The following is a 15,115-nucleotide window of genomic DNA, read 5'->3' as shown; positions in this document are numbered from 1 at the left end:
GTTGTCCTGGCAGCCGACCATGCATGTCAGACCCTACAACGACCCGCTCCAGTCGGTCGTCTAAGTCAACACTTACGTTGTCTGCAGTTATGCCAGATTTAGAAGAGCGACCTCGCATTCCCTCCACGGACGCCGTTAAAACCAGCGTAGCGATACGGAAGCGGCGGCTATCATGCAATGAGGGATGAAATTCACGCTGCCGTATTCAAATAAATGTAACTGATTCCTGACGCCTACACCATACCTATGACGACTGTCAGGATTCTAAGGCGCACAAGCGCTGAAAAATCAAGATCTCTTTTCACGTAAGAGCAACCTCGCGTTATGAGGTTGTGGGGCCGGGGAGCATTATGAAAACGTTTTCGCAACCTCGTAAATAATAAGTAAATAAGTTTATTTTCCAGGCTCAACCGGAGGGTTTCCTGGCTAAAAGCGGCCTGGGCAGCTTGACAGGGTGCCGGAAACCCCTACAAGCAGTAGCACACCAGCTGTACAGGACATTTTGCAATACCAGTCACGCATACAATAGTAGATTGAATAAAGAAAACACTCGACACATATATACACTGACTCGAATAATGTTTAAAAATGAGAACATTGAAATGGTCATACATATGTTGAAAGAAAAATACGTTAACACTCAAGCAAACGTTCAACAATCAACAAGTGGAGACATTGAATGGCATTTGAACAAAATATTTCCGCAGCTCAGCTTTTGTATATCCCGTTGTATGTTGATATGTGTTTAAAAATGGGCCAGATTATAAGACAACATTTGTAATTTATAATCGGTGCGAAAACGAGGTATATTCTATGAGTTAGTACTTCTGGTATGTATGTTAGCACGACGCGTGTCCAAAGATGCTAGGGTAGAGTAAAAATTGACAACTGATGCTGTGGAAAAATATATTTTTTGCAATGATATAAAATTATACAAAAGATCAACGCGGACAATGTTACGTTCTTGGAAGGCGTATTTGGTGGTAGTCATGTTATCAATATTAGCTATTTATCTTATTTTTTTTCACTGCGGCCCATACTAAGCTACAGTATTCAAGTTGTGAAAAAATAATGCATAATAAATTTGTCATTTACATTTCAGAGGTAAAGTTTCACGGCATCGTGAAAGGGCTCCGCAGATCGAAGAGAGTTTTTTGCAGAGGTGTTGGACGTGGGCATCCCAGTTTAAATGACACGAAAAATATACTCCAAGGATTTCGTGCTCTTCAACAATTTCTATTTGTTGATTTTCAAAGTTGAGCATACAATTGGGTGTTGCCGGTTTGTTTCTTGCGCGACTTATTATATCCTTGGACTTTGTAGGATATATGTTTAATCGAATCATCATTGACCTCCTAGATAATTTATTACATTACATTCCGCAATTAAATCGTAAAGGTTAGGGCCGGAAATAAGTATTGTGCTATCATCGGCGTATATTACAAAATCAATGGGAGGATCTATGCTAACAATATCATTTATGTATGCATTAAACAAAAGGGGTCCTAGTATGCTCCCTTGTGGGACACCATAACTGATAGGCAAAAGGGAAGAAAGTTCCTTATCTACAGACACCGGCAGACTTCTGTTTTGAAGGTAGCTTTTAAGCAAACTGAGTGGTTTACCACGAATACCATACATTTGAACTTTGTTAGCAAGAACCGTATGAATTAAGAAATGATACGCTTTACTGAAATCGAGAAAAAAGCACATCGTAGACAAGTTCTCACTAATATTGTTCAAAATAATTTCTTTCATTGTTAGAAAGGCTGTTTTTGTAAATTTACCCATTCTGAAACCAAATTGTGATTCAGTTTTTACCCTATGTTTGTCAAAAAACTTTGTTATTCTTGACGAAATAACCTTTTCCAGCTCCTTCAAAAACACAGGGAGTACTGAAATGGGCCTGTAATTTGCTAATACATTTCGGTCGCCCCCTTTATAAATTGCGGACACTTTTGCCGTTTTCATTCTGTTGGGGAAAACCCCGCATTCCAGTGCAAAATTATAGATGTGAGAAAGCAAGGGACAAATTGTGGGTAAGACATATTTACGTGGTTTCATCTGCATTGTATTGATATCTAAGGCTTTGCTGTTACTCATTCCCATATACACATTATAAACCTCATTTTCATCAGTAGGCTCGAAAAATATAGTCTCGCTAACCTGACTAGAGTAACCGGCGATATTATTGTCCGTAGGATCTTGAGATGAAGAAATGTGATTGAGAAAATGTGTGTGTTAAAATATTCTGCGAGTGCTCTTCATTTTATTTCCTTGCCACTTAATAGCATAGTTTTTGCAACATAGTTATTCGCACGGCGACCTACGACATCGTTTAAAGCTTTCCAAGCAATATCTTTTTATTTTTTTCAAGGAACATTTGATACAAACGATTTTTGTCCTTTATCATTTGGAACAGTTCTCGTGCGATCCATGGTTTCCTTATCTTATTGGAAGGAGTGTATTTTACTAGCGGAAAGTGCTTCAAATAAAGATATAGGAAATGATGAAAAATAAGTCGTACGCATCATTGACGTCCGTTTTTTGCAGCACACAAGACCAGTCGAAGTTCGTAATATAGCGCTTAAATGCTGCCAATGAGGCATCTGTGATGCGCTGTACACTAATGGTCTCGTTCACGTTGTTTCGCTTAGCATGCTTATTTTGAAAGACAACAAACACCGGACAGTGATCGCTAACATCAGAAGCAATTGTACCGCAAGAGAGCACATTGGTTTGAATATTCGCAACTATTAAATCAAGTGCCGACACAGTCGTGCACGTGACACGTGTTGCTGTTTCTATTAAGTTCACAAACCCACAGGAAAGAAGCTTCATTTTAAAATCACGTACAATAACGTTGTGGTCGAGAATATTAATATTAAATTCATCACTGCACAAAAGGAAACATTTATTAAATGATGCATATTCTAGAATCTGGTCAAAATAATCTCTAAAGTTTTTCATGTTGCCATTTGGGGGGCGGTATACTACAGAAACCAGCTGGTTTCGTTTTTCCAATGTTAACACTTCATAATCTTCAGTAACTTCACTAAGATTAGGCAGGATGTGGCACCTTTTGCACGCGAGAGTATAGGTAGCAGCATCGCCGCCGCGTTTGTTAGGTCTGTTAAGGAAAAAGACTTCATAACCGAGCAGCTCTAGCATCCTGCAGCCAGGTTGATACCATGTTTCAGAGAGTATCAAAACCGTAAATTCGAAAGAGAACTGTTTTAATAACAGAATGATTTCATCTTGTTTGTTGCCCACTGAGGGCGCACTGAGGTACAAAGCAGTTTCACAGTTACGGTGCCCTAGCTTCACCTGTTGTGGTAGGACAAATTCGTGATAGGTCATTTTTGTTTAGTTCTTTTTGATTACAGAGCAGAAGGACGAGATTTTAGTTGCCAAGTGAGGTATGATTGTCGCCTGCTGCTGACTCAGCACGAATGTTTTATTGCGAGAAGTGCTTGATGAGGTCCTTCTCGCTGGTTATCGGTACAAGAGCCGAGCCGCCACTTTGCTTCAACAATATCTTTCTATTCTGTGACCAAACAGACTTCCACCGATGCTCATGCTTTTTTTTTTTACAGCAAACGCAAGAAGTTTCTTTTGTGCCGGGCAAAGGTGCTCATTGACGTACAGAGGATCAGAATTTTCCAGGCCAACGTCAGTTTTTGTCACCCTCGTTGTTTTGGCTTTCGGGAGGACTGTATCACGTTTGGCTTGAGACCGGAACTGAACGACAATATTCGACGTATCTGCCTTTCCTGTCGGTACTCGATGACAGGCTTCAATCTCGCTTTCTTGAATTGGTTCTTTAATTGCATTTCCTATCTTTGAGACTATATAAATCACAGACTCGCTGTCATTTTTGATGACACCTTGAATTTCTAAGTCAGCCCTTCTTGAGTATGGCTCAGACAGAATCAGTCGCTTGTCCAAATCAAGCGCTTTGCTTTCCAGATTTGTTTGCATGTTTTGAAGCAAGGTTCTTGTTTTCAGCGATTTCGGCATTTACCTTTTCTTCAAGCTCTTTGATAGAGTCATGTGCAAACTCGATGCTTTTAACTAAGCCTTGCTTTTCGCTCTTCAGTTCTCGAATTTCGTTGCGCATTTCCCGTTCCAACGACTCGCGAAGTAGCTTCATTTCAGCTTTAGTTTCTTCCCGTAACTTTGCTTATCAGCTTTAAAGTCCTCTTTCATTTTTTCTGCCTCCTTTCCAGCCAATCCTAAACGTGTGTCTCCTTACAGTCACACAGCACACTCGATAAGGTTCAGCAAACAGAAACGATAGCAGCAGAAGTTCACAAGACACTTGGCAGCAGAGACGAGCGTCTAATAATAATGCGTATGATCAACGTGCTCTTTTCACTAACCTGCAATGAAGGCCGCAGTAGATTAGATGCTCGCGACTCGCTCGACGTTACTGCCAAATGCTGCGAATGTCGATGAAGGTGCTCCTTTTGTAGTGGATGGGGTCACGTGGGAGTCAACGTAGCAAGTTACGGAGTAGTCGACGATGACGCCCTCTTGAACCAGGGGGTGTAGAGCGTAATCCGTGTTTTCACAGCGGCAGGCTACGGGATGAATCAGTGCCGGCGCCTAGTGCGGCTGCGTGGGTGTGCCCTGCAGTGAAGGCCGATGAAGATTAAGACGCTTGCGACTCGCTCGACGTGACTGCCAAATGTTGGTATGGGACTGGCCGGCGACCATCCGCTGGCCAATCACGTTAGCCAGAGGGATCGTTGCTGAGGCGGTTATTGTGAAGGCCCGTGAGTTCGACTTTGACGACCGAAAGGTCGGCGGTGCCCAGTAACTAACCGTTCTTGTACGTGCACACACCTGAACAACCATGTTTATTCTTAAATTTATGTCGCAAAACTTATGTGAGGGTTTAGTGCGGGCCATGCTTGCTAGAATCCTTCCTTTATTTTGTTTTAAAGTTCTCGGTTTTAAGACCCTCAAGACTGACCAGATAGCGCTTTTACATCTGCCATTCAAGCCCAGCTTTGAGAGAGATTTCTTCTAAACGCGCTGCTTCAATCACCGAAGCGCGAATGCTTTAGAAGGTTAACTTTGTCAGCTGCCGACCTCAACCTGGTTTACCGACACTGCGCAGAGGCGGCTTTAACAACGCAACCAGGTTCAGGCGAGACAGACCACGTCGAAAACCGGAATCATGAAAGCCACCGCGTCCTATTGAATGCTTCAGCAAGCAGCTTGGTTTCACGCAAAAGCACGCAGTGAGAAGAAAGCGTGGGTTCAGTAACATAATGTGCACGTAAAAGCAACCAATATACCTTGTGCTGCACGCCATGACACATTAGTAATCTACGTAGATAGTACAAAAAACGTCCCTTGTCGTACTTTGTCCAAACAGCGCTTAAATACATTAATGTGCTTTTATTAGCCACCACTGTACCTATATTATAAATGCTTTCTTGCAGCGGATTTCTCTTAGCTTTCGTCGTGCACAGGCAAAAGAGGAATGGAGTGATCGTCTTCGTGATCGCCGTAGTCAGAAGGTTCATAAGGTAAGCGTGATCTTCCGTCCATCCGTAGACAAGTGGGTGGATGTAGATATGCATAGATATACGGATTACCTTCGCAGATATGCATAGATAAGAGTCCATACTTCTTATCTACGCATGTCTGCATCAAGCAGTCGTCAGAGGGGTCACCCCTCTTAAAGATCAGCAGACATATATGCACGGAAGGTTAGGCAGAACCGCCATCCAGGGCCATTCCATGGTTGCGAATTTACTAGCCCAGCCGCACCATCGCATTGTCTGGCGTTATGGAGTACGTTTGTCTACCCGCTGTGTACAATGTGTCACCCATATAAGCAGTCGGTTGTCTGTCATATGCAGCCCATGACGATTTCTGTCTGATATATCTTTCAGAATACCATAACCTCGCGTTGGTTCTGTGAATGCAGTCTGACTGTTGTAAATTATTCATTTTACACTAATATTTTTTTCGTGGCTCTTAGACAGTACTTATGATATGAAATAATTATTTTATTTTATTTCATAAACGACCAAAAGAACTTTTGACTTCAAGCTGCGACTTCTGAACAAGATGTGAAAGAAGCGCTACGTGAAAAAGTAGGCCGTTTCGCAGGGCCACAGGGCAAGAAAATGTGGTGATGCAATTGTAGACGTAGCGTTATTACAAAACGAAAACCATCCTTGACCCGCAAACTGGCGCTCTGAATAAAACAATTTATGAAACTACATACGCACAGCAGCGTTTTCTATACTTTGGCACTAAAGCTAAGAGTCCAACATACAGCTGGATCAACATAAAACGTTAGCCATTCACGAAGCAGAGGCGCAAGCAAGCGATAAAGTGCGAGCGAAAACTGTGTCTAGGTATTGCAAGTCTTCGAAGGATTCTTGAAATATTATTTCTGCCGAGTGTATGCATTCGCGAAACAGACGCATACTCACTTAAAAAAAAAAAGCGGCCGCCTTACTCTTTATCTAGCGAAATAGTAACCAATATGTAGCCACGCTGTTAGTAACTGGAGGTAGTTAATTGCATGGCGGCAAAATTTACTAACCCTTCAAAGTTGTAGCAATAACTAACATTTACGTCAAATCAAACTATCAAGCCCTACCAAATGACTAGTAAGCGATGCCATCTTGTCTGCAGACAGCCGTGGTGGCTCAGTGGTTATGGCGGTCAGCTGCTGACCCGAAAGAGGCGGGTTCTATCCGGGCCGCCGAGGTCGAATTTCGAAGGAGGCAGAGTTCTAGAGGCCTGTGTACTGTGCAATGCCAGTGCACGTGAAAGAATCCCAGGTGGTCGAATTTTCCGGAGCCCTTCACAACGGCTTCCCTTATAGCCCGAGCCGCTTTGGGATGTTAAACCCTCATAAACAAAACTACTCTGCAAAAACCTGGTTTAAAGTACAACCTTTAAAAGGGCTCTGAAATGGGCTGTATTAAAGTTGCAGTAGGCATGAGATGTTAAAGCACGTAGATTCCCGAACATTGTGCAGCAAGAATTTTTGTTAATGTCCTTTGTAGAAGCTAAGTTATCTGAAGTCAAAATTTGAATTTCAATGGCTTCGCGCCTTTCCCTCCGAAGGCGGAACTTCCTGACCCGCCGGAGCTATGCGGCTTACTGGCCACGGCATCTGCCTTCCATCTGAAAGAATATAACCAATAGCCATCTCCCAACTGTTGTACGCAGGTGCGAGCGACGGAAAAGGGCGCGAGCAGAAAAAAGTCACCAGAAAGTAGTGGCCAAATTTCGCGCGTGATTGTGGGTCCAATGCTGCTTGTAGAACTGTATTGTTCGGCTCAATTGTCCTAGACAACACAGTTGAGTGATTGCGCGAGTTCATGGGCTCTCCTCGGAAGGTGTTTCAGAGCCACTTAACTGAAGAATGCACTACTATACCCTCTTAGTCACTGCTTCTTTGCGCAGGTGAAGGTGCATAGCACTCTTTTAAATGCAGGTTGAAGCAGCTACCACCAAACGCCTAAAAACTACTTGCATCCCATGGTGCTAGGTTTCCAGTATGATGTGTTGGTGTTATGTGTTATTTTGCACTCTGGAAAAAAATCCGCAAGAGCTATACATTAAGTATGAAGAACACCTGACACCAATAAGAGCGACCGCCTGTGTGCTGGACACAACAAACGTACAGTCGTCAGCACGCTTAACACGAATGACGGAAAGCGTGGCCGGGAGCGGCTTGGATTAACGCCATCGCCGCGATGTGTTGCGCGCTCTTGCCGAGATAACATCACGGTATTTTTGCGGTGGCTGACGAAAGCTGGAGCGCAGCCGGATTTGACTACTCACCTTGTTATTTCGCTTGTATCTAGCCGGCAGGGTGAGTCGCTCACTTGACTGTTTCGCGACTTTTCTCTACTGGCCGCGGCTCACGCGGGCGCAGAACACACGTTGCGGTTTGCTCATCTCCAAAAAGCGCTAAAGTGGCGTGTCTTCACACCGCTCGAGCACTTTTCCAGGTCGGCCTCAAAGCCTGTGATCTAAAGAAATGAAGATTCGGAAGAGCAGAGCAAACGTGGGTTTTTGGCGGTTGTAAAGATTGGACAATAAATTTTCAAATACGGTGGCCTCCTTGCGCTGGTCCTTCATTTCTCACATTCTAGGACAGCGTGTGTCGCTGTGCTCTCGCAGGTTAGTGTCTGGCTTCCTGTTTCGCCCACGCTGCACTGGAGATCCAGTGCAGGTGCGCAAGAGCTGCTCGTGTCATGAGCAAGAGACGTCGATGCAATTCAAAGTAAAATTTTAATGTCTGATTATTAGCGAGAAGCGCCAACTAAACCGAAACGAGCCGATTTTGAGCACAAGCACAAATTAGGAACAAACCAGCCCTGGTTCCAACGAGAAATAAAGGCTAGAGCACTTGTTGACAGTAAAAAGAACATTCTGCCTAATTGACAATGCAGTAGCGCGTGCTCCCGCGCTCTTCACTGCGTCCATTCGCTCAGGCAGGGAATTGTCGAGCGCGTTAACAACCTCTCTGCCAGCCCGCACGATCTCCCATTGTTCTGGTAGGGCAATCCAGAGGTAGTCCGCCGTTGTGCAACTCGAGCCCAAGCGCCTCGAAAGATTAAATTTCTTCATGCCCCAAACATTTTCAGTTAAGTTTAGATCGGAGCTGCGGCTGGGCCACTCAAGCTGCATGATCGCTTGGCGATCCAGAAAATCTTGCGCAACTCGCGCGGCGTGGATGGTGGCTCGGTCATGCTGAAGAAAAAAAACGACTTGTCAGCATCGCATGGCTATAAAATGCACTAAGGACTTACCGGTGCTGTTCAGGACGCCAAGTCTTTGGGGTTGGTCTCACCGCGTAGAAAACGTCGCTTCGTCTGTAAAAACGACGTATTCCCAGTCGTCCGGCGTCCACTATTCGCGTTCTTGAGCGAACTGGAGTTGCTGGTGGCGATGCGGCGCTTCCAACACTGGCGTCCTAGCGGCGACCCGGTTTTGGATGGCCGCTTTACGCAGTCTTCTGCGCATGGTGTCCGTGCTAGCTTGTAGGCCAAACTCATCGCGTATTTACGCGCTGTCAGGAAGGGGTTGTCCACTGAAGAGGCTACAAAGAGAATATCTTCTTCAGGGGTTATTGCCCGCTCCAGAATTGTGCGTGCAGCATCCTCTATCCGTTCTTCGTCTCTGAATGCCCGGACAATTCGGATTAACCGTGGAAACTGGCCGCCCAACTGTAGCAGTTATTTCTCGCTGCGACATTGTACGGGCCATGTAAACTATAGCGAGGCGCCCTTCCTTCGGCACTCTGCGCGGAATCTTTAGCACACACTTGTTAGATGCATGACTTTATATAACACTGGTCTAGCGTCATCCCAAACTATCGTAAATTTCATTGGGTGTTGCCGCGCCTATATCGGCGTTAGCGCGTTCATGCTGTCTCAACCGGCTAGCTGCCTGAAAACTATCCACTTCGAGCTGCCATATCGCTTCATGCTGTCGTATTATAAATTTCTAGACTTCTAGGCATAAAATTCCCCGAACCGTAACAAGTGGTCTGTGCCCTTGATGATATTCTTACACGAGCAACGCCATTTTACAGTATTATTTCTTCTTGATGCCAATCTTCGCGGAAAATCAAGTGCCATGCATGCCATTTCAGAGTAACTTGGTAAAGACCGCATCAAGAGTGCCCGGATATGAGCACGTGGCAACAGTTCACTTAGTTCGCAGAATATTCCAAAGAGCAATCAATTATAAGGCAATCGGTATCCTCCAACGGCTTATACCATTGGACTCGTTGCATCTCTGGCCAGAGGCTTCCTAGTTTGCATAATAATGCCACCACGGCATCCAATATCTGTTGTCCTCAGCTGCTGGCTCAGGAGACCCGGGTTCAATCCCGGCCGCGGCGGTCGTATTTTGGTGGATGCGAAATGCTGTACGGACGTGTTCTGTGCGACGCCAGTGCACGTCAAAGAACTACAGATGTGAGAAATTATCCGCTGCCCTTCCACTGCGGTGTCCACAACCTGAGTGGCTTTCGTGCGGCATCCATAGCTTGAGTCGCTTTGGGCATTAAATATTATAAAACCAAACGAAGTTTTCCAAAACAGTCAGATTTTTATCCCAACGGATGCTTATATAGCGCTTCTCGCTAATAATCAGACATTAAAATTTTACTTTGAATTGCATCGACGTCTCTTGCTCATGACACGAGCAGCTCTTGCGCACCTGCACTGGATCTCCAGTGCAGCGTGGGCGAAACAGGAAGCCAGACACTAACCTGCGAGAGCACAGCGACACACGCTGTCCTAGAATGTGAGAAATGAAGGACCAGCGCAAGGAGGCCACCGTATTTGAAAATTTATTGTCCAATCTTTACAACCGCCAAAAACCCACGTTTGCTCTGCTCTTCCGAATCTTCATTTCTTTAGATCACAGGCTTTGAGGCCGACCTGGAAAAGCGCTCGAGCGGTGTGAAGACACGCCACTTTAGCGCTTTTTGGAGATGAGCAAACCGCAACGTGGGTTCTGCGCCCGCGTGAGCCGCGGCCAGTAGAGAAAAGTCGCGAAACAGTCAAGTGAGCGACTCACCCTGCCGGCTAGATACAAGCGAAATAACAAGGTGAGTAGTCAAATCCAGCTGCGCTCCAGCTATCGTCAGCCACCGCAAAAATACCAAGATGTTATCTCGGCAAGAGCGCGCAACACATCGCGGTGCTGGCGTTAGTCCAAGCCGCTCTAGGACACGCTTTCTCTCATTCGTGTTAAGCGTGCTGACGACTGTACTTTGACATTGACACGGTGGCATCAGAGCCTACTACGTTTTCGAAGCAATATAATCAAACGAGCATACTCATGCGATGCGCGGAAAGCCTAAAATCACAAAGGTGACACAAACTAGGCACGTTCACTGCGCATGCGCAGGTTAATTCTTTGCTCGCCATGGATTCCTCGTACGTCTGGCCCTCTCTAGCCTCTTACCTCTGTCAGCTAAGATAACATCCTTAACTTTGCAACCTGCTATTGCAGAAATGGCAAATGTGCACAAACGTATGACGCAGAAAAAATATTCTATTGAAAAAACATGCCATTCGCACTACTATATGTGCCATTTATATAATACAACCTTCTGTTTAAGAATGGTTGCTAACCGTTACAGCAGTAACAAGCAATCGAAGTTAGTAAAACGTAAGTGCCGACTTTTACTAACTCTACTTTTAAGACGGCACAACAGATTTAGCAACCAGGTAGTAGAAAGCAGTCAGAGTTGATAAAAAAGTAGTAACGCGTAGTTGGTAAAAAGCGGCACTCTCTAACTGATTACTTTTTAAGAGTATAGAGTGCATAGACAGTGTGCGAAGCACGACGCGCATGCTATAAAAGGGCACTGATGACAGCTCCATCCAATTCTTCTTTCCAGAAAAAAAATCTCTGATTCTTTGTTTTTATGCTAAACAAGCCCTCTTTGCCCTTAGTGACCCTTTAAACACGGTTTCTTCGATATCTTTGCGCTGACCGCATCCTTCACTTAAGGAAAATGAACTACTGAGATTCGAGATAATGGCGCGTGTGGTGCCCGAAGACCATCTGACATTTCCTCCTGCGCTGGAGGCCACCGGCGCCACTACGCGCGCCTTTGTTGAAGGCGCTCCGACGTTTACGGGGCTCAGCCCGGATGGCAACGACTCCCTGCCCTTCACAGGAAAGGGCCGCGCACAGAAGCGGATGCACCGGAGCTTCGCGCGCTTGCTGGAAGCCATTCGCGTCGCCCAGTGGCCCTCGTTTTTGATAAAGGGAAAATGAAGACTAATCTGGAGTTGGCTTGTATCGTTAGATTCCAGCTTTTCAATGACAAATGCGCTGCATTAATTGAAAACAAAGCTTTTATAAGCTAGCAAAGACAAAAAGAAATAAATACAGGTACCACCACCACTGTCTCTTTTTGGAAGCAGATTGCGCTACGTAAAGAGAGTTTTTCTTTTTTTTTTGCACGCAAATCCCTATGGTTGAATGAAAGCAATATTTGGTTCCGATCAGCGCAGACGATGTCTTTTCCCGGTCTTGGAATCTCAAGTTTAAATCAAGTGGCGGATAAATTTTTTACCACTTTTCTTAGCGATTAATGCGTCTTTCTTTGACTGACGGACAAGCATCTACATCGCCAGAAAGACCCATAGCATCTATTTTTTCATAGAACAAAAATTGCCTCGAGTTGTCATCAGCGCCCCTTTAAAGCCTTGCGCTCTTAATATATAGAACGTTGTACCCAAAAGGAGTCCAAATGTACCCGAAACATAGTCCATATGCATCTTTGGGTGGTTAAACTCCACAGACCACACAATACGAATGTCTACTTGGCCACTCCCTTACCCGCCACCTCTCCAACAGATAAGTTCATAACCTGGGGCCGCATTCGGAGTTTGTGTAATAATAAAAAGGGTCATAATCTGCCACAGCGGCCGCACCTGATTGGTCAAAACGCCGGAAGCGGATATCGGTTCAGTTGCGACTGTGAGTGGCGGCAGGATATCACTGCGTTGCGGTTGCCACAGGGAAACGTCCAGCGGCGCTTTTGCTCTTTGCCGACATATGGAACGAGACCAATGCGAGAGCAGAAACATTCAGCCACAAGTTTAGCTGCCCATCGGATTCCACCGTAAAGGGGTAATATGAAAGCAGCTTTATTTGCCCAGTAGACTTCGGCGAACAGAAACAATAGTTCAGATACTCTTTTCTGCACCGTAAAAGTCGGAGGTGTGCTTAAAGAAGAAAATATTGTACGCAATACGCATACCTTTTCAGTAACAGAAGGCAGCCGCTACAGCCGTCGATAGCCTACGGTAAATAAAAGACAGCTATCTTGCTCGCATAACATGGCGTTTTAGATTTACCTTGAGGGTAAAAGGGAACGGAGAAGAAAATTTGTAGCATGCACTCACTCACTGCGCAATGCGCGCTCCGTGTTGTGCTGAACCAAGATGCCGTGACGAATTGCCGTCTGCAACATAGCTGAACGTAAGTGATCGCTGTTATCGGACAGTTGTGCAGAGGGTAATTTCCGTTTTTCATTCCTTTTATGCATGTACTGCAAGAGCCGCGAAATGCCGCATATAGGTTTTTAATTTTCTGCCGTCAACAAATAAAAGGGGTCAGCTAAAAAAAGAATTTGCTGTATTTCTCTTCATAAATGCGCTGGGAGACTTCGCAGACCAAATTTTCATAAGTTCGCCATGATGCAAGGCGCCGGCATGCCTACACTGGCGCATGAAAACCAACTTGCAACCTAACTCCTGAGAAAAATACAGAGCCACACCACCGCGGCTACCGAGAACAGTAAGGGACGCCGAAAAACCACCTCTGGCATGTCAAACGCGTCGGTGTAGCAGCGCGTCACTGTCGAGTGACCATCCGTGCACATGAGCGGTTTCACGCTGGCAGGCATTACACACGATCATGATGCAAGATGCTTAAACAGCTAATACAGAGTTCTAGAATGGGTAATGCACGTTTGCGCGAAGTAAACGCAACTATTTCGAGGGTCATTATGCTTTATGTTACATCATATAACCTACGCAGACGCGATAACTCCGGTGATAGTGGCACCATTCGGTTTGAATGAAGAGAACAATTTCTGCAACAAACCGCTGCTCGGTAGGCCTAGGAGCTACAGAATTATCCAACCAAATAAAAAGCAGGCCAAATTTATCGTCCATCCAATTTGCTATAGGCAAGATAAGACGAAGCGAGAGTCCCGTAACCTGTTTATAGCCTGTTCACGCGCCGAAAAACACAGTAATACCGACGAGTTCACTTCGAAGCGAGACGCTCGGCTTCAGAGTGTGCCGCCATGTTGGCTGTCCTTGAGCATCTGCTGTAGAGGAGCGTACGCTATGTGTCTGACTTCACCGTCCGATTTCTTCAACCCTTTTTGCTGCATCCGGACCACCACATCCGCTTCCGGCGTTTTGAAAAATGAGGTGTAGCCACTGCGGCAGATTATGACGCTTTTATTATGACCCATACTCGGAATACGGACCCTGATTCTCGGTAAAATTGAGGCAGTGGTACAGCCGTACCCTACATCGCGTGGCTCTTCCTTGCTGTGTTTCACGTCTATCTCCAGTGCCTGCGAGGGCGCCAGATGGACCTGCCCCTTGCTGAGCAGCTATAGGTGGCTCCAACAGCGGTTGTAGAAGTTTGACAGGCATGTGCGCTCTCCAGAGGGTCCCCGTCTCGACGCAGCATTTCATAAAGTCAGCATTAAGGACTGGCTATTCTTTCGTCTAAACGCATTGCCTGCAACGAGTCTTGGAGAATCCCATCGCAATTTTTCTACCGTTACCACCCATGTGTCCCTGCTCATCTGCTCCTCATCCACTTCATAGTTCTTCCCTTGCATGTAATATGCGCCGCTGCGCCTTTAGCTCTCCAAGACGCTTTTTCGGTAGTGGGATATTTGAGATTCCCATCGTGCACTCAGGCGATTAGTGTGACCGCGATTACTGATCTTTGTTTTATTTTCTATCAAACAACCAGTAGTATTGATACGAAGATTTAATCAATTAAAAAATATTTCCGCCGTTGATGTGGTTTAGCAAAATGAGTTTCAGGGCCCGAACTGACAAGGCAGACCTGTTAGGCACATAGCACAAAGCGGAAACTGGACACTGAGACAGCAGCGTTCATTTTCCCTTCACACTTCGAGCCTTAATTAGCCGACTGTAACTTCTGATTTTAAGCACCTTGAACCGCGAATCTGCTTCAGCGATTGATTACACTGTGCATTTATTTTTTTTTCAGAACCATGGTTCCGGTGTTCTTCTGCCTCATGTGCCTGTTTTTGCTGCCTCTTATCACCTCCGGACCAGACGCTAAGGCGTACTTCCGCAAGCTCAATGACGAATTTCAGAGGCAGTGGCTGTATCTGCTTCTTCAAGTCCAAAACTATGACTTCGAAGTCACTGTAGATACTGTACGTTTGCCTCTATGTACGGGGACGTATAATCTATACCGGCCGCTGCAGAAATCAGAAAGCGCTGCATGCATGGAAGATAACTCCATAAATTCGCTAGATAGATCAAAGTTTGAGCTTTGTCCTATGTTTTACCTCACAGCTCCTCGAGCCAGT

At 45.4% G+C, this 15,115-nt stretch overlaps 1 protein-coding gene across 1 annotated transcript in view; it reads left to right on the top strand.

The window, feature by feature from the left end:
- The window catches only part of LOC144111867 (nose resistant to fluoxetine protein 6-like), a 52,656-nt gene that overhangs the window by 14,842 nt on the left and 22,699 nt on the right, over positions 1–15,115 (top strand). The window contains exons 8-9 of the mRNA XM_077644893.1: positions 5,454–5,540; positions 14,788–14,959. Of these exons, the coding sequence (XP_077501019.1) occupies positions 5,454–5,540; positions 14,788–14,959 (259 nt within the window). The remainder of the gene's footprint in view (positions 1–5,453; positions 5,541–14,787; positions 14,960–15,115) is intronic.

Source organism: Amblyomma americanum, unplaced genomic scaffold (assembly GCF_052857255.1).
Source record: "Amblyomma americanum isolate KBUSLIRL-KWMA unplaced genomic scaffold, ASM5285725v1 scaffold_12, whole genome shotgun sequence".
Taxonomy (NCBI): Eukaryota; Metazoa; Arthropoda; class Arachnida; order Ixodida; family Ixodidae; genus Amblyomma; species Amblyomma americanum.
This window is presented reverse-complemented; position numbering and strand designations above follow the sequence as displayed.